This window comes from Podarcis raffonei, chromosome 9 (assembly GCF_027172205.1).
Source record: "Podarcis raffonei isolate rPodRaf1 chromosome 9, rPodRaf1.pri, whole genome shotgun sequence".
In the NCBI taxonomy this organism is placed as follows: Eukaryota; Metazoa; Chordata; class Lepidosauria; order Squamata; family Lacertidae; genus Podarcis; species Podarcis raffonei.
Window position 1 is genome coordinate 34048881 of NC_070610.1, and position 18674 is coordinate 34067554.

The 18674-nt window shown below is 38.8% G+C and overlaps 1 protein-coding gene across 1 annotated transcript; it reads left to right on the forward strand.

Annotated features, from left to right (window-relative positions):
- The first annotated feature begins 113 nt into the window (after positions 1–113).
- Positions 114–15120, forward strand: FBXO8 (F-box protein 8). The gene is made up of 6 exons (XM_053402706.1): positions 114–378; positions 7005–7341; positions 9102–9228; positions 11105–11223; positions 13491–13687; positions 14478–15120. The coding sequence occupies exons 2-6, from the start codon at positions 7013–7015 to the stop codon at positions 14663–14665; spliced, it is 960 nt and encodes a 319-aa protein (XP_053258681.1). The 5' UTR covers positions 114–378; positions 7005–7012; the 3' UTR covers positions 14666–15120.
- The last annotated feature ends 3554 nt before the right edge of the window (positions 15121–18674 follow it).

Sequence of the window (18674 nt, forward strand, 5' to 3'; positions counted from 1 at the left end):
AAGCGCGAATCCTTCGCAATAAATAAATAAATAATAATGTATGTTTTATTTCCGACCCCCGTGGAACCGAATCTACCGCTGCGAACCCCGCGTCGGTCTCTCTGGGCCAGGAGGGGCCGACGTCGCTTCCGGTAACAACATATGCGGCGGCGGCGGCAGCTGCAGCAGCAGCAACAACAACAACCGTTTAGACGCTCTGGGGTGTGTGTGGAAGAGGTGACGACTCATGTTTTTGCGTAGGGACCCGGAAGCCCGTTTCCTCCGCCGGCTGCACGAGGCCGCCTGACGGCGGTCCCTCCCCCCCGCTGCTTATAAGGCTCGCGCACCCGATTTGAACACGGCTCGTCGCGGCGGCGGTTGGGACTGGAGCTAGCACAGGTAAGGGGAGCCTTGAGCGCGATACCCGGGGAGGGGGGAGTGGCGCTCCGTCCAGTTTCGGCCTCGGCGGGGGGGGCGCAGCTGCCATCTGAGGCTAATCGGGGAGTGGGGAGCGTCTCTCATCCACCCCCGGCTTGGGATGCGGTTGGGCAGCATCTCTCTTAGAGCGGCTTTTCATGGCTGGGAAGTTGCCCCAGCTGCCTGTGTCCTTCATAGGGTTAAGTTCCTCCATGCATCCCTTCCTTGCACAAGCTCTGGCTCTTCACATCAGAGTGTCACACGCCTGAAATCGCCATGGGAATAGTTCAGATGTGGTGTAATCTCTCCCCACCCCCCAGCCGGCAGCCCTTCCGGTACATGTGCATGGAGGAAAATAATAGTATATTTTTTTAAAAAAAACCCCACCAAACCTGTTTAATAATTTGGGTATTTAGGAACCGAGGAAAGTGATTGCATAACAGGTAACTTCTGGTTAAGTTAACTTGGGCTACAGTCCTATTGCATACTTAGGTTGGAATAAGTCTCGCTGGATTCAGTAGCAGTTTCTCAAGAAACATGAATGCAGTTTTGCCATTGGATATGTGCCTCTTGCCAAAGCTGTCTTCCTTCCTGCAGTTCTACTTATTTTAAATTTTTGCAGTTCACCTTGAAATTATCTATAAAGGGAAGTTTATAGATGATCTGACTAGTGTTTCTCTCCATATAAGCTTGTGCATGCCAAAACAAGGAAAATCCTAATTGGAGAGATGTTTGCCATTTCTGCTTTAAATCTAGGTCTCCAAATCACCAGTACATTGAATTGTTGGCCTGGCCTATGGCATGCCACTTTTCTTTGCCTCTACCTCTTTGGCTTTAGGACTGACCCTGTGCTTAGGCTGAATGAGACAATTGCTTGAGGCAGCAGATACCATTATTGGTGTGGTGGTGTCCCTGTTTAGTCTTCCTCAGCCCTTTGACACTTCCCTGTCAGAGATCACTGCTGCTGGTGCCACAAAGGCTTTCATGCGCCCCTTAAACTTTGGCTCAACTTCTGAGTATGGTATGGACAGCACCATCTTGAACTTTGCCTTAGACAGCAATATGTCTTGGTCAGGTTCTGCTATGGTGCCCTGTTATGGTGAGGGTTTAGAGAGGATGCAATTCAGTGGTGCAGCACATGTTTTACGTGCCTAAAGTCCTCAATTTAAGTCCTGGCATTGCTGCATTTAACTTTTTAGGTGTTAAAGATGGATTGAATGGAGATACCAATGTCTTGAAACAAGGTTTTGTTTCATTGCAAAGGCAATGATTCTGTTGTTACTTCTGGATTTTATAGATAGAACCCTACATTACACACGTTACTTGAATGTTGGTTTTCTTTCCTTACACATTTGTGGAGGGTGAGCATGGCATGTCACCAGCACTTGTTTGGTGTGGATAATGTGAACTACCTGCCCTGTTTGGGCATGGATTAATTATAATAATCTAATATTCATACTTTCTGTATGCAACATTGATCTTGCATCAGATGGGATTATAGTCACATTTGTCCATGGAGGGGAGTGTGACTTTTGGTCCTGTTCTTTCATCACTTTCTCTGCTCACGTCTGTGACATCTGTGGTGCAGTTGAACTGATGTCCGGTCAATGTCTCCTGTGTATGTGTGGTGCTGGAGCTGTGCAGTTCCATCAGTGCAAGCTGATGAGTTGTACTTGACAGGAGAACTTAAGACACTCTCCTCTCTAGCTCCCACAGAATTTGACAGTGGATAGAATGTGGCACTATATGTGCTTTGTTGTAATTTAGATCTGTAGCCTGCTTAATATGCATAGTTTTGCATAAAATTAGGTGTTCATTATTTATGCTTTGTGGATTTCACCTTCTGTGGTAGCTATCATCAGTTTGAAGTGTGGTGATTAGGCACCTGTTCATGTTTTTACCTTGAGAAATGTAATTTGGGCTTTGGTCGGATATTGTTCAGTTAGTTATATAGTTTTAGCATTTATTTAGCTGCTTCTCAGATTTACTCAGGGTGAGATACCGAAATTAAGCATTTTAAAAATTAGCTAAGCTAAACATCAATAAAATCAGAATCAGATACACCATTAAGATATTACAAATACAGTAGATAGGTTTTAATGCATAGAAATAGAGTAGCAGCATAAAAATGTATGTTATAGATAAGGATTAAAATCTTCCTTAGCGAAGCTGAATTTATTGTGGTATGTATTCTTGCATTTCAGGCTGAAGAGATAAAACAGATTGACATATATAACTACTAGCCAACCAATGACTGCTGTGAAACAAAGAGCTTAAGGCTCTCTGTAGCTTTTCAGTGCTAACCTAGGAGTAAACTCTTAATGTGCTCAGTGGGGGTTACTTCTGAACAGACATACATTGCAGTGTTGGTGAAGCAAATTTTGAAATGTCCTCTGCTGAAGTTACCTACTGTGTACAGGTTGTGTCTGAAATGTGTTCCTGCTTTCCCTATGCAAACTTCAGAATAATCCATAATGTTGGTATTAGAGATGGGCAGAGGAATCATGTGGAGATGAGGTGCGGCCGAGAGTCCATGGCAGAGGAACTGCTGCTTCTTATGCCCTGCTGGCTAGGGTGAAAGTTGGTGGGGCAGGGCAATTAAAAGAAATTCTGCCGTGATCAAGGGTTTTCTTTTCTTTTGCTGCAATTGCCTGTTTGGGAAAAGGAAATAACTAGGGTTGGCATAGGTTTGTGGCAAGTTTGAGGGAATGGGAGGACTTTAGATCTTATGGATCCAAGCCCCCACCCTCATATTTCCCCTTTTCATCCCCCACTGATAGGAAGGGTGTGGTGGTGAAGAAGCCTCTGGCAGTAGAAAACATCCTTCTCTGACTCTCTCCAGCCATGGAGAGCTATGGGCTATGGCATTCTGCAGCCCATTGGCTGCCCACCCTGGCAGCTGAAGGGGAAAGGTGATACTGGCTTTATTAATGGGGGGGGGGAGTGCTGAAAGACAAATTGCACAAAAGCATGTGCTTTTCGTTATTTACATCATGCTCTTTTTTGCTATATGTTTCTTCCAAAGGGCATTGTTCATTACAGGATATGAGGTTTTATCCTAGATGTTCCAGTAGTCAGCTTCTGGAATGTCCATCTCAGGATTATTGCTAAAAATAATTGCTTTGTAGGAAAAAAGCAGAGATAAATCCTTGGAAAAGCCACAGAGAGCCTTAAGCTCTTGGTTTCACAGAAGTCATTGGTTGGCTAGTAGTTATATATGTCAATCTGGTTTATCTCTTCAGCCTGTTCAGTTAGTACTTAGTATAAAGGAGAGCACAACCTATTTTTTATAAATATTGTTGACAGGTTTCAGTAGTTACAAATATGGTTTTATTAGAGCCTCTCTTGTAAAATGCTCCCATGTTGTGTATGAAATCTTAATTTTCAGTTAATTTTTAATCAGCTACCCATTTTACAGTCTGATTCTAATGCATTTCCACTGAGTGTGTCTCCTAGATAAGTATGCACAGTTTGCAGTCTTATACCATTTGTTGCCCTTGCAAACAGTATATATGGCAATATAGGCTCTTTTCAGTTTGGATAGCTGCTTTACAGTTTGGATTTCACCAAAGCCTAGCCTCTAAACACTTCACCAAAGCAATGCAACATCTTTATTTAAGCAGGCTTGTATTAATAGGGGAAGTGTATGTGGTATTTAAGTTTTGTATGTTTTTGCTTCTTATTGCCTATGTTCTTATTGTCCATCTAAGAACAAGTTAATTTATAAATAAAAATGAATTTTTACTGTATTCTTCAAAGATGAGAAGCATGTTATAAAATTGTACTGAACACTACTGATTGTTGGAATGCAAAACAACTGGCATAATTATTTGTTCTGAAAAGCGGAAGCTTTTGTTCCGCTCATAGTCGTTACAAATGTATCTGTTGTTCCTAGACTACAGTACACAGCTTGTGATCTGCTGCAGATCAGAACACTGTGTTACAAAAAAAAGTTAAAATGCTTATTTGAGTTATCATCAGTTGTAAAAAGCATGATTAATAGTAATTAATATTACCATCAGCTGAAATACAGTTTATTTCTTCAATACCATTCAATGCTTATTTAATGCCAGTCACGTGCTGTGCACTATACTGAAGTGATAGAAAACTGTTTTGGATGTAATACTGAAGTGATAGAAAACTGTTTTGGACGTTGCATAGGGAATAGAAGATGACACCCCCACCCCAAGTGCCTTATCCCTGGAAGCCCTCCCTGAATTAAGTTTTGCCTAATTTTGAATTTTTTATATTTAGGGTTAAATGATGTATACCGTGCTCTGCTGTTAGCAATGAGCTGCAATGAACATTTCATCTATAAAGCCCAAATGATTTAGGATCTGTGTACCTTTAAATGTCTTTGCTGCTGCAGATTGGACATGTTTATGCAAATTACTAGAGCAGTGTTGAGATTCTGGGCTATGTTTCTTCCATCGTGAGTTCGCATTTATGGCCTAATTCAGGAGACCTTTGATTTGTTGACCTTCTAAGAATTGTGCAAGACTCATGGTTGTTGTTGTTTTAATCTGCCTTTGCTCATTTGTATGTATGATCATGTATGGGCAAGATAAGGCTCTCAGCCTTATCAAGCCTTCACAAGCTCCTCACTCAGCAGCCTACACTACTGTTACTGAATTGTTTGGTGTGGGGATTGGTCCAGATTTGTAGCTTGTGAACCATCTTCTGATTACTCCTGTGATAAGTTGTTGGGATTCTTACCTTTTCTTTGTTGATCTCTTTTAAAACATGTAAATAAAGTTCATATAATTGTTCTACATTAAGTGATTTGACAAGTTCTATATTGTCACAATATGCATTCTTTCTCTAAAAGTTGCTTTTATTCTGTTCATGCGCCTATGTGCAAGTCAAGAACGGATAACTACTTTTGAGTTTGGGGATTGACCTTGGAAAGCCTGTTCTGCCTGCACAAGCCCCACTAAAATTAGCAGGTTTTATGATGAGAAACTATGAGCTTATACAGCTTTCCTTCAGCTTTTTAGTAAATACAAGCTAATACTGAAAAACGTAATGTAGGTGCCTAATTTACAAGGTGACTGAACTAGACTTCAGGGAGGATGTTTTTAATTGCAGTCTAAAACATATGTTGGACATATTTAGGATACAGTCCTTTGCACAACTCTAAGCTGCTGTTATATTCTATTGAAATCAACAGGATTTAAGTATTCCATCTGTATACACAATGCAGCCTCGCATGTATTGCCATGACTCCTTTCCCAGTGCAGTTTGTTTATCTAGGCAATGTCATTGCTCCCTTAATGCTAGAGAGAAGTGAAAGAATTTCCAAGTCCTAAACAGCTGTCCTGAAGTTGCCTTCAAAGCTAGAACTTGAAAAATATTATTTGGCAAATAAATGTGGAGAACACTTGCCAGAATTCAGTCCCCCCCCCTCTCCAAAGTAGAAATCCTTTCACACACATACCTAGGGAAGGGGCTGGTCTTTCAATGAGCTGTCTCTTGCAGCTTTTAAGAGGTGCTGCTCTGCCTGACCTACTTCCCAAAAATGTTGCATTTTTTATCTAGCCCATAAAAGGAAGTGGCAAAGGGTATAAATATGGATATAAGGGTAAAGGGACCCCTGACCATTAGGTCCAGTTGTGGCCGACTCTAGGGTTGTGGCGCTCATCTCGCTTTATTGGCCGAGGGAGCTGGCGTACAGCTTCCAGGTTACATGGCCAGCATGACTAAGCCACTTCTGGCGAACCAGAGCAGTGCACAAAAACGGCGTTTACCTTCCCACCGGAAGCACTTTGACGTGCTTTTGAACTGCTAGGTTGGCAGGAGCTGGGACCAAGCAACGGGAGCTCACCCTGTTGCGGGGATTCGAACTGCTGACCTTCTGATCAGCAAGTCCTAGGCTCTGTGATTTAATCCACATCGCCACCCGCATCCCAAATATGGATATAGATAGTCATAATAAAGTGGACTTCATTAAGCCTGAGCAGAAAAAATAGCTCTTGGAGTATAAAGTCTTCCATCAAATAGCTTTAATCATGCTTTTCCAGTTTTCTCAAACACCTGATAAGTTGCTTAAAAGCATGTATGCTTTGTTTTAATACAATAAAATAAAACGAAATCTAGTTATGTTTATATACTAAGGACAAAAAGTTTTTAAACACCACAGTCTCATAAGATACTTGGAAAAGAGATATTTCCTGCAAAACCACAGTGAAAGTGTTCCTGGTGTCTGCAGACTCACCTGAATGCTTTCTAGCACAGTTATAAGACTTCTGTTGGTGGTGGTTGTTTGCACTGAAATTTTAATGGTTTTCTGAAGTGTCAAAGTAAAGATACCAGTTTGATTTTTTAAAAGCCAGTAGTTAGGATGAATGAAAGTTGTAGTCCAAAACATCTGGAGGGCACCAGGTTGGAGAAGGCTGTCATGGGTTATGTTTGTCATGCCTTTCATTGTTTTGTAATCCTTTGGGTGAAAATCACTTTAATGCTGTGCACTGTTTAAGCATAATTGCATGTAGAACCATAGACTTTATTTGCTTGTTCTTACAAATATGACTATGAAACTGTTGCTTCTGTTGGTTAATAAACTAATCTGGGTGTATCCTTGTGTTCCTCCCCCCCTTTACAACCTGCAGGCTTGCAGATGGGTCAGGGGCTGTGGAGAGTGGCCAGGAACCAGCAGCTGCAACACCAGGGATACGCAGGACAAAGCTATCTATCCAGAGAGCATGGTAGAAGGATAGCTGCTAATAACGTTTCAAACGCAAACCATCGGAAACATGCCCAGGGAGGCATTGACATTTACCATCTGTTGAAAACTCGGAAGTCAAAAGAACAGGAAGGGTTCATCAACCTGGAAATGTTGCCTCCTGAACTTAGCTTTACCATTTTGTCATACCTGAATGCTACAGACCTCTGTCTGGCTTCATGTGTTTGGCAGGATCTTGCTAATGATGAGCTTCTTTGGCAAGGGTAAGTTAATGAGAGGTCATGAGCACAGGTTACAACAGTCAATTTAGATCCAGGATTTCTTGTCCAAACCACTTGCTTCTTTAAACAAAACATCAAAAATGAAAAACTACTGTGTAATTGTAATTGTAGCTAATTAACTAGGCTTTTGGAGCCTCCAAATTGCAACTTAAATCCGATAAGGAGAGTACAGAGTGATAGAACTTCAGGAGCAATTAACTTAAGTTTTCAAAGGTGATGGTACTTCAGAAAAAGAGTGTGCTCTCAGGTCATGCAGAGGAATTTCAGAAATGGTAAGCGTTCTTCTTACTCTTGTGGAAACCGTAATGGCTCTATTAAAAAACTAGGTACATGATGGTCTAAAGCAGGCATAGGCAAACTCGGCCCTCCAGATGTTTTGGGACTACAACTCCCATAATCCCTAGCTAACAGGACCAGTGGTCAGGGATGATGGGAATTGTAGTCTCAAAACGTCTGGAGGGCCTATGCCTGGTCTAAAGACTCTAAAGTGAAACTACATGTTTGGTGAGAACATGAAACATAACACTGAACTCATTGTGGCTGCTTCTAGAACTATTCTTCAGCATAGCTATCACATTCAGTTGCTCATGAAAATTCAGTTCCTACCCTGGTCTACATATGGCTTGCTGAATTTGATAGTGCAAATATTTTCGAGATCAGCACTTTGGGCTACAAGGATGTCTTAAATGGAAAGGGCCTGTTTTTGTGTAATGGCACCAGTCAGTAATGTTTCTGGAAGCAGAAAGTTATCCTTCTCTTCATAATGCTCAAAACAACTGCTTGCCTGGCTACAACTTGACTAACGGTCACAAAAAATGGAGAGTGGAGAAAATGAGTTTTGTGTGTGCCACTTCCCAAGATGTGGGTGTGCATTAATAAGATTTTGTACAGAGCAAAGTTAAAAAGCCCTTGGAAGGGTAAAAGGAATGTGTTGACCCATGCAGTTGGAAATAGGTCTTGAATTTCTTCATGAGATTTATTTTTTTCATAAAAATAAATTTAATAGTTCAATTGCACCCTAAAGCACCAAGTTCCAGATATAGTTAGATGTTCTTTACTTATTATATACTGTCTAAAGGATAGGCAGTACTGGGTTGTAATCCTGCATGAAGCACACAACCACACACTGGATGACATTACTTCTCTATGAATTGATAAATTATCTGAAAGTAAAGCTTCTCTCTCCTAATGCCTGGTAGGTTTATTATTTTTTTAAGATTCAAGCTTGGGTCAACTGATGTTTACATTTACTTACCCGGTTAGTCTCTGAAATATTAATTAATGAGACTTTTAGGATGAGAAGGCAAGTACTGGATAGCACCATTCATTAAGCTCCTCATGCTACAGAGGCTTACATGTACTTACAGTTATCTGTTTGACTATTTCTGTGTGGAAATTTAGACATGTACATATGTTTGGAAGATTTTTGTACTGATACTACTTGCGTTGGCAATGATGCAGTACAAAAAAATAAGTCAGTTTTTCAGTAGTTGTGCAAATCCTAGGTATTTAATTGGTTCACTCATGTTCATAAAACATAATGAAAAGTATGTTTTAGACTATTTAGAAAACTCCTATTAAAGTCTGTGTACTAAGTTATATAACTGAAACATTAAGTGGTACTTTTCAAGTACTGCTGTAATATCTGGTGGGCTCTTAGAATCCTGAAATCTTGGACCTGAAAATGAATTAGAGCATAACCTTCTATTTCCATATTGAACATGCTTCTTCCCTTTTTGTAGATTGTGCAAATCCACTTGGGGTCACTGTTCCATATACAATAAACGTCCGCCTCTGGGATTTTCATTTAGAAAATTGTATATGCAGTTGGATGAAGGCAGCCTCACCTTTAATGCCAATCCAGAAGAGGTGAGTTGATGTTGATGACAATAGTAAGTGATGGTGATAGTTCTGGTGCTCTTGTTGGTTTCTAAACTGCTGGGCAGATCTAAAGTTAGTAGAGCATAGAAGTGCCCACTAGATGTACAATTGAAAAATAATAATAATCATGAATTAGAAGCATACTTTTTGGTATGTACATTTTGTTGAAATCCATTTGTACTTGCTTAAAGCAAATGTTTTAGGATTAAGGTTTAACAGAAAGTACATTATTTTTACTTCGCCTTTGACTTCAGGTTTATGAATAAATGTCTCATTTGTAGAAAAAATGAGAAAATAAATATATGCAGTTGTGGCACAAAACGCTAACACAATCCAGTGTAGTAAAGTTGTTCATTAATTGGAACTTCAGCTTTGTTATGGAATTAAGAAACAAAGAAAGCTTGACTCATAATGATTGTTTTACTTTAACAAAGGACGGAGTTGTGTCTGATCACTTTGTAATGCTGAAACAAACCTTAAATCTAAAGTAACGGGTTTGATAACTGAGAGCTTTGCTTAGCAGGTGGGTTAGAAATACTCCAAATAAATACTGTTATGTGTTACATTTATGCATCCTGTGTGTATTTAGAGCCCTTAATTTTTTGATCATGTTCATTTTCTAATTTTCTGTTTGCTTTTTCTGTCTTGTAAAACTATTTTGTTGAAATAAAGAAATGTTAGGTAATCACCCCCTTGAGCCAACTTAGGTGGGCGGACCACCAACCTGTCAGTCCTCATTATGACATCAGGTGATTGACAAATGAGGGTTTCCCATCCACTTGTCAAAGCTGACCTATGGGCTTGGGAGTGATAAAGATCTGGCCTGCTGGGCCCAAAAGGTTCCTCAGACTTGCACTATAGGACCATCAGCTCATCTGTTCTTGTCAGTAGCAAACTAGTTATGGTTTCCTTGCTGCTTTTAGCAAGGACAAACACTGATGAAGGAGCACAAGCTGCTGTTGGGAGTAGGTGCAGTTTCCAGTGGGAGGATACCAGAAGTGCCTTGTGCAAGTGTTACGTGTCATCATATATTTTATAATTTTCATTAAACCTGTTTGAGTGGTTTTCCTCTTCTCTTCCTCTTCTCTTCCTCATGTGGATAGTGTTTAGACTGCAGGCATAGGCAAACTCGGCCCTCCAGATGTTTTGGGACTACAACTCCCATCATCCCTGACCACTGGTCCTGTTAGCTAGGAATGATGGGAGTTGTACTCCCAAAACATCTGGAGGGCTGAGTTTGCCTATGCCTGGTTTAGAGCAAGAATAGTCTAGAAAATGTAATCAATATTTCTGTAACTAGACAAATAACATACTTTATGGCACATGCTGGTCTGTGAGTTTCCTGAAATATATTTTTTAACATTTATAATATGTTATGTGGTTTCAAGACATGTGCAAGCTAAACATGCCTGCATTTTAACATCTTATAACATCTTATAAGTTCAAAACCATGCATTCATTTGAATGTGATCTTGTACACAGCAGGACATGAAAATGACTGTTTTAAAGTAAAATGAATGCTGAATAATAAAGGCTGACTAAATTTTCAGCATGATACCCAGGTAGGAAATGAAGTACGGTTCCACAGCAGTCTTAAATTTCAACCTAATATGACACACACAATCAAAAGAGAGAGAAGGTGGATGTTGAAGGAAGTATGTTTCCTGCTGCTTTACTACATATAAAATCTCATTCATAACTACACTAATGCATGTTTTATTTGCATATGAATTGGATGGCATATATTGAAATGTAGTTCTGAAGATAGAATTTCTTCATCATTATTAGGATTTGTTCCATTCCAAATTCCCCTATTGAGCACAAAAACCTAATATTGCATATATAAAACATCTCTTTGTCCCAGGGAGTCAACTACTTCATGTCCAATGGAATACTGGATGATTCACCAAAGGAAATAGCTAAGTTTATCTTCTGTACAAGAACACTAAATTGGAAGAAACTCAGAATCTATCTTGATGAAAGGTAACTTTATTATAAACTGGGAAGCATTGTATTCCCTTTTATTTAGTAGACTTGTATTTTCATTTGAAACATTGGAAGAATGGGGCATTAGTTGATAATAAAATACATAGCAATTTAGTGTCTGCAAAGCTGAGGATCTTTTTTTATTCTTTTTTTGGCACTTTACCAATGAAATTTACCCAGTAGTGGAAAAATGTGTTGATAGCAAGTTTCTTGCAATAGAAATCTAGCATTAATTGGAATGATGCTCCTCTGCTCTTCATCAAACACTTCAAATTCTGGAAAGGAAAGTAATCCCTCAGTTAAAATCTTATTCAGGTTGCATCTGACACCCACTTGCCCCAGTTATAGAATCGTTTCTTTTGCCATGTTAGGTTCAAACTACTAAGCACTAATTGCTATAGTGCATGAGCAAATTCAGATGTTCTTGATATTATTTTAAAAATATACTATCCATATAAGGTATTGAGGATTTCCTAGGAATAATTATTTGTTTACATGCTCAAGACTATCTCTGGGTTGCTGCCCTGGGACAGCTATCTAGCTTGCAGAAAGAATTCCAGAGCTGTTTTCTTGACTTTGGTTTTTATCGGCTCACTATGTATGTCTGGAATTGTGGTCTCCGCTGATGATTATGATAATATTATTATTATTAACAACAACAACAACAACAGTCAAAGTTGTGATTCAGTTTATAACATATCTTGGGAGAAAAAGTGAGAGCCCCTCACCTCTATCCAGTCCATGAAAGTCCATGTATTCTACAGAATATTTATGCCATAATAAATCTATTCCTGTTAAGGTACCACAACCACTGTTCATCTATCCTGGGAGTTTTCTTTTGAACTGAAGCAAAGGGTAAAGTAATGAAAGGCTAAAAAGAGCCAAGCAGATGTAGGAGTAAGGAAATGGAACATGTAAATAGGCCCTTAGAAAGACAAAAAGCAAAGTGTACAACAGAAAACCCCCAAAAATGTTCCATATACAAAAACCCATAGACAAATGTCAGAAAGGATATCAAAGTGATCTGAGGATGAAATGAATTTTAGAGTTTTAGAGACAACCCATTTTGGTAAAAACTTGGACTGTAATTGGAGGCTGTAACTAACGTATAGCAGAGGTGCCTGTTGTGACCTGCTTCCTGTATACTTCTTCCATCATGTGTTCTCTTCCTTTTATCTGACATTCTCTGTTGTAAATGTGTTCATATGAAATGTATTATTGTTTTATATTATCTGTAGTTGGCTTTGTTTATTTGTCAGTTGATGGCTCAGGTGTTTGAAATATTAAGGTTTCAGTTCTGTACATACGTACCTGGGAAGTAAGCTCATTGGAAATTGCCTATGTAGGATTAGGTTGTAAATTGTATTGGAAATATTTTTAAAATGTTTATGTAATCTTGATTGGCACTTACTCAGCTGTTGCAACCTGAAAAGTTTCAGGAAGTCTCCAGGATATATAGTCTCATTGACAATACCATGCAGATTCTTAAGGTTGGGTGCATTAAGAGCTGAACACCTGTGTATGATCCACTCAAAGAGCCATCTTGTGATTGAAATCAGCAGCCTCAGAACTGTTACTTATTTTTCTAGCTCTAGTAGCTATCAATGAACCAGTCTTATAGACTACTGTACTACATGCATATATGATATATGACCTTCATCAGATGTTTCTGTGGCAGATCTGATTGCATTGCAGTGCATTGTTTCAATATTTTAAAAGAACTGTTAGTCTTATTGCCATATCTTTCTCTAGAGGGAGGTTTTGTTTTCCATTATTTGCATATCTTAATAAGTTATGATGTCTGGGGTTTTTTACAGTATGTTGTTGATACACACATACTTCCAATGCAATATATTTTTGCCGTTCTATATCCACAGAAAGAAAATAACTATACATATTGCAACTCCCTTTAACGTGCTATACCAATGGACAGGAATCGTAATACTTAGGTGTGATTTGTACTATAAAGAACACCAATCGTGCTAAATATATGTTAGGTTGAACTGCATACTGTTTGTTCTGGTTTGTAGATCTTCCCTTATTAAGGCTTGATGAAATGAAGGATTTAGAACGGAAAAGTAACCCTCTCCCCAAAGTCTTTATGGTTACAGTTCTATACACACCTGGGGGTAGGTTCCATTGAATTCACTGGGACTTGCATCTGAGTAGACTTGCATAGGTTTCACTGATAAGTTTCAAAAATGTTTTTTGCATAATTGTCACTTGTCTTAAAAGGCTTTTCTTTTTCCTTTTTTTTAAATTAGGCGAGATGTTTTAGATGACCTTGTGACACTACACAACTTCAGAAATCAGTTCTTGCCAAATGCACTAAGAGAGTTTTTCAAGCACATTCATGCCCCTGAGGAACGTGGTGAATATCTTGAGACTCTTATTACAAAGTTCTCACACAGATTTTGTGCTTGTAACCCTGATTTGATGAGAGAACTTGGCCTTAGCCCAGGTAAGAAGAAATGGCCTGCAGTTTAGATGGTGTGGAATGTTGTTTTGTAGTATTAATCAAGTCCTGACAAATATGCAAAAGTTTCTTTTTAGGTCTTGCATGATTTAAGAGCTCTGAATCTGCATATCCTTATGGCTTAGTAATGTGTTAATGGAGTTTATTTCCCAGTAAATATATTTACTGTAACCCAACACAGGCTTATGTTCCTTTTAAGGTCAGATTGGTTTTAGTGTGATTTGAGCACCAGTAACAACACAAGTGGATTGTTCAGGTTAGATGGACACCTCTAGTAAGCATTGTGTACAGCATTCCAGGTATAGTCCTATTCTCTGTGCTCCATTCCTTTACCTGTGATTGTTTCTTCTTTAACTCAAGAATATTGATGCATCATAGGTGAAGCTTGTTAGAGCAAGAGATAAGACTATTTTGGAATTGGAAGCCCAGTTATAGAACACCTTCTCCAGGAAGATACATGTAACAAAAAAAACACCAACCCACCAGACAAAGCCCCCCTTTTTTTTCCACCCAGCCCTTTAAAAACACTTATGATAATAAAAAACGTTTTACGTATTCTTAGTTGATCCAGACAGTCATGCTTAGAGTAGATTTATTTATTTTATTCCATAAAATTTAATTATGTTGACTGTTTTAAAAATACAAACCCCAAGCAAAACATTGGCAGGGCCATGCCCTAAAAATATTTGTTTAAAAAATTGTTGTTGTAAAAAGTTGTGTTTTCTTAAAATGTTATCTGTTCAAAGTCATGACTTTTTCTTCCCTTCCCCTTTAGATGCTGTCTATGTACTATGCTACTCTTTGATTCTGCTTTCCATTGATCTTACTAGTCCTCATGTGAAAAATAAAATGTCAAAGAGAGAATTTATCCGAAATACACGCCGCGCTGCTCAGAACATTAGTGAAGATTTCGTTGGGCACCTTTATGACAATATCTACCTTATAGGCCATGTGGCTGCCTAAAAAGCACAATTTGCTAGGACTTAGAATTTATAGTTTAAAAGGAATTGGATCTCCAATGAGATTTGGGTTTTGTTTGTTTTGTTGGTAGATATGGGGGTTATATTAGTGCTGGTCATTCTAACCTCCGTCTGCAATCAAAAATGTACAAGAACAACATTTTTTTAGCAATTTACCATGAGAACTGAAGAATTTTGGATTTTTAAAAAATTTTGCTTACAGTTTGCACAAAAATTACCATTAGTTTGACATGTTACAATTTCTGAATGTTAAACTGACATGATTTTAAATTAACAAGATGGTGGACTTATGCAGTAGATTTGCTTGAACACTTTAACCAGTTCTTTTGGTTTTTTTAAAATACCATGTAATGTGTACATATTTAAAGAGATTTATAACCATAATTATTTTATTGTAAAATATTTTAACTAAAAAATTTCCTGTCTCTCTCTAGACTAGACTATGTCTTTTCGTATTTATTTCTTTACTTTGTGAGACTGCTCTGGTTCATTTTGCTGTTGCCTTTGTTTAATAGCATTTGGTGTGCACACTCTTCAAAAGCTAATTTAAAGACACAAAGCATTTTAGATTCTAAACTGCCATTTACAGCCACCAGCCTAGCATAATTGGCTAGTAGCTGGCTATCTTTGTGCCTCAGTGTTTAGTGCCTTAAAACATGGGACATCTTTTGTAGCTATGGCTCCTCAGGGTTGGTTGCCTTCATAGCGGCTGCCCAGAAATAGTAATAATAAAAAAATTAACACTGAAAATCATGGAGGTTATGCAAGAACAGTTGCATTACAGCTGATTCATTTCACTTCCACTTAAGCAAGACATTCTTGGTGAATTTGACCTAGAATTAGAGGCTGGGATCCTTTGCACAAGCCTAAGGCATTTCTGTTTGCATACGGTCCCTCTTACCCAATTTCCACCAATTCCTCCTGTTCAAGTCCTGACCCAACTATTCAGAAAGATCGATGATGCTCAGGAATTCTTGAGGTGGGAGAAATGAGAAAACCGCATTGTATGTGTGAAGTTCCACTTATGCAATGTTAACAATTAAATCTCTCTCCTGCCTGGAGTATCCCAAGTGTGCCTTGCATATGGAAAATTCTCCTTTCTCAGTTACTTTCTGCTGCTACCAACTACAGTACCTGTGAATAGGTTGTGAGAATTATCTGGACGGTATTGTTCACCAACAGCAGCACATGCAGTACTTGAGCTGGCACAGGTGAAACACAATAATCTTAACTCACAAGTGGGAAAACGTCCATTTTCCCCTCAGTTATAGCTGGTGTCTATTTTTCCGTAGAATAGCCCACCCAAGAACTATATATGCTCATGGAGTTTCACAGTATGAAAACTCGGGTTCCTGATTATGATAATGAAATGTTAAAGAAGATATTTAAAAGCTATGGAAATTAAGCAGCTTGGATTCCTTTCATTTCTGCACAAATACCTGAACCTGCTTTTTTTTCCTTTGACCAATCCCAGTGTGTGGAAATAGGCTATTTTCTTTTTTGGGTGAGGGAGGATAAGGTTTTTATAAAAAATTTCATAGGGATAATAGTTAAACCCTCTCCATCCCTTAATATAGGCATAACTAAAGCCAGCTTTGATATGGAATATAACTCATGCTATAATGTAGACAAACATTAGCCACAGGAAAAGTTTGAGTCCCAATATAAAAACTTACCCAGGGCCTCAAAATTTCCATAGAAAACCCAGACATCCAAAAGCAAAGAAATTTGTTCTATGTGTAAATTTCAGTTCGATGTTTTGTAGATGTTCAGTATATCAGTTTCATTCAGTTTTATTTTATATACGAAAAGAATCTTGTAAAGCTGCTGTTCCTTGTTTTCAGGGCTAATCTGTATCTTTTGCAAAGCAAGTTAAACCCATCCTACATTTGGGAGGATACATTTAATGTATCTTTAAACATGCAATAAGTTAAAACATTTCTCAAAGCTTCAAATAAAGTACAAATTTGAAGAAGAATCTACTGGCTAAAAGGTCCTCGACTGACAAAGGCTGCGTGTGTATGTTTTGAAAAGATTTAAAACACCACTTGAAGTAATGTGGTGTTGACAGTGCTTGATAATGCTATTTAATTCATTATAATTGATTTTTCCCAATTACTAGGATTCATGATTTATGTGAACTACTCATTTGTAATTTTAGCTTGACAAACCTGAAACTGGTATTACTTTTCAGCCAATATAAGTGCATAGCTACACCATTTAGAAGAAACTCAAAATTACACTACAGATTTTTTAAAAAGGAAAAAAGGGGGGGAGGCAGGCATGCTTCCTAGTGAATTGCAAATGAAGACATGAAATGCAGGTTGAGGAATATGTTGCCCCCTTTTATGGTTATTTTAAATAAATATCTCACTCAATAAGCTTAGAGTTGATTACCAGCTTTTTTTTTTTTTTTACTGCTTTTAGAAAATCGTCTTCTCTAATCTCCAAAGCATTATTTAAATGAACAAAGGACAGACTTGAAGGATTTCCTGTTTCCCTCGCCATGCATGTTTTGGCTTCATTTTCATTTAAAGTGTAATAAGATACAAACTTCACAATCTGCATGCAAATCTGTCCCACTGTGCTAAAAGGCTTTTAATATTACTATAGTGCAGTCCTAAGGATGGCTATGCAGATGTAAGTATAAAGTTCAATGGAATGTTAGCCTTAACTAGATTATTATTAAACTGATGAATAAGAGTCCTTCAAATAGCATGCATGTTTAGGTATAAATCTAAGCTTGCACTTTAACTATTTTGACGGTGCTGTTTTTTTAGGAACTCTTGTTAAGGGTTTGCCTGCAATGCACGTTTGTGATCAAATAGTCACCCAACTATTCTGTGGCTCTGTGAGCCACATTTTCAACACAGTTTGGTTGTGAAATTGGACTTTTAATTTTACAATGAAATTGAAATCATTTGCACCCTTAGTCAGAAGACAGACATAGGGTTAACTAAGAGCTGCAACTTCATTGACATTTAAAACAAGCGATTGGCAGTGGTGCTCCAGCTGTGCAGAACTGAAATCTGCAGATCCTTCCAATATCTATGAAAAGGAAGGAACCCATTGGCCACACCTTAATTAATCAGTATGGCAGCTTTAGCTGTATGCTCCACACAAGTTTCCAGAGGGTTGCCTACCCTGCCCCATGAGGTTCAAAGCCCTCATGGGCAAATCTTGGAATACAGGCAACTCCCATTTTACATGGGGGTTACATTCTGAGGCACCACACACATCTGTGAAATCGCATATATTTGAAACAGCATTGGAAAAGCCTGCAAACACACTATCCCGCCCCTTTTTGTGATATTAATGGGTCACTTCCGAGTTTGGGTTGATGCGTGTGTGCACGGTCGCACACATATTGAACACACATAAATGGGGAGTTGCCTGTAATCTATCACCATAAAGGTGACTTGGGGAATTCCCTGATAACTCATCTGCTCTTAGAGTAAGTTAAAGAGAGAGAAAGAACCAGACCCATTTGCCACAGTGTGGCACCTCCCCAGGTTGCTTGGTTGGTTGGTTTTTAAAAAACTTAGTTGGCCATGAAGCAATCAACCTGACCTATACGCCTTAAGGGTGGGTGTGAGAATGTCCAAAGAATGTCAGCAAGTAGCAAGGCTGGTTTAGCTTATGCCGTGCCAGCTTGTTTAAAGCTGCTACCTTTGTTTGCATGCTGGAATGTTGTCTTGCCTCCATCCGCTGTGTTCAATGACACCACCAACCCAATTATTGTTTGGGGCATGCTGGAACAGGGTGCACACAAGTGGGACAGAAACTGGCATTCTAGTGTCTGCCCATGGTGCTATGTTCACTTTGCCCTCAGCTTTTCATAGAATGGAGACATAGTGATCAGATTGATTTCAGCTGTAGATTTCTTCCTCCTCTGCAGCTAAGGAGTCTCTTCATAAATAAGCTGGAAGCCCTATACTGTTGGAAGAAGAGAAATGAAAAAGGCTGTAATAGTGATTTTAACCCCCCTGATC

Coding starts and splice junctions, on each gene's coding strand:
- FBXO8 (XM_053402706.1), top strand. CDS start 7,013: ATGGGTCAGGGGCTGTGGAGAGTGGCCAGGAACCAGCAGCTGCAACAC. Junction 9,229..11,104: donor TTAATGCCAATCCAGAAGAG/GTGAGTTGATGT, acceptor TCTTTGTCCCAG/GGAGTCAACTACTTCATGTC. Junction 11,224..13,490: donor AGAATCTATCTTGATGAAAG/GTAACTTTATTA, acceptor TTTTTAAATTAG/GCGAGATGTTTTAGATGACC.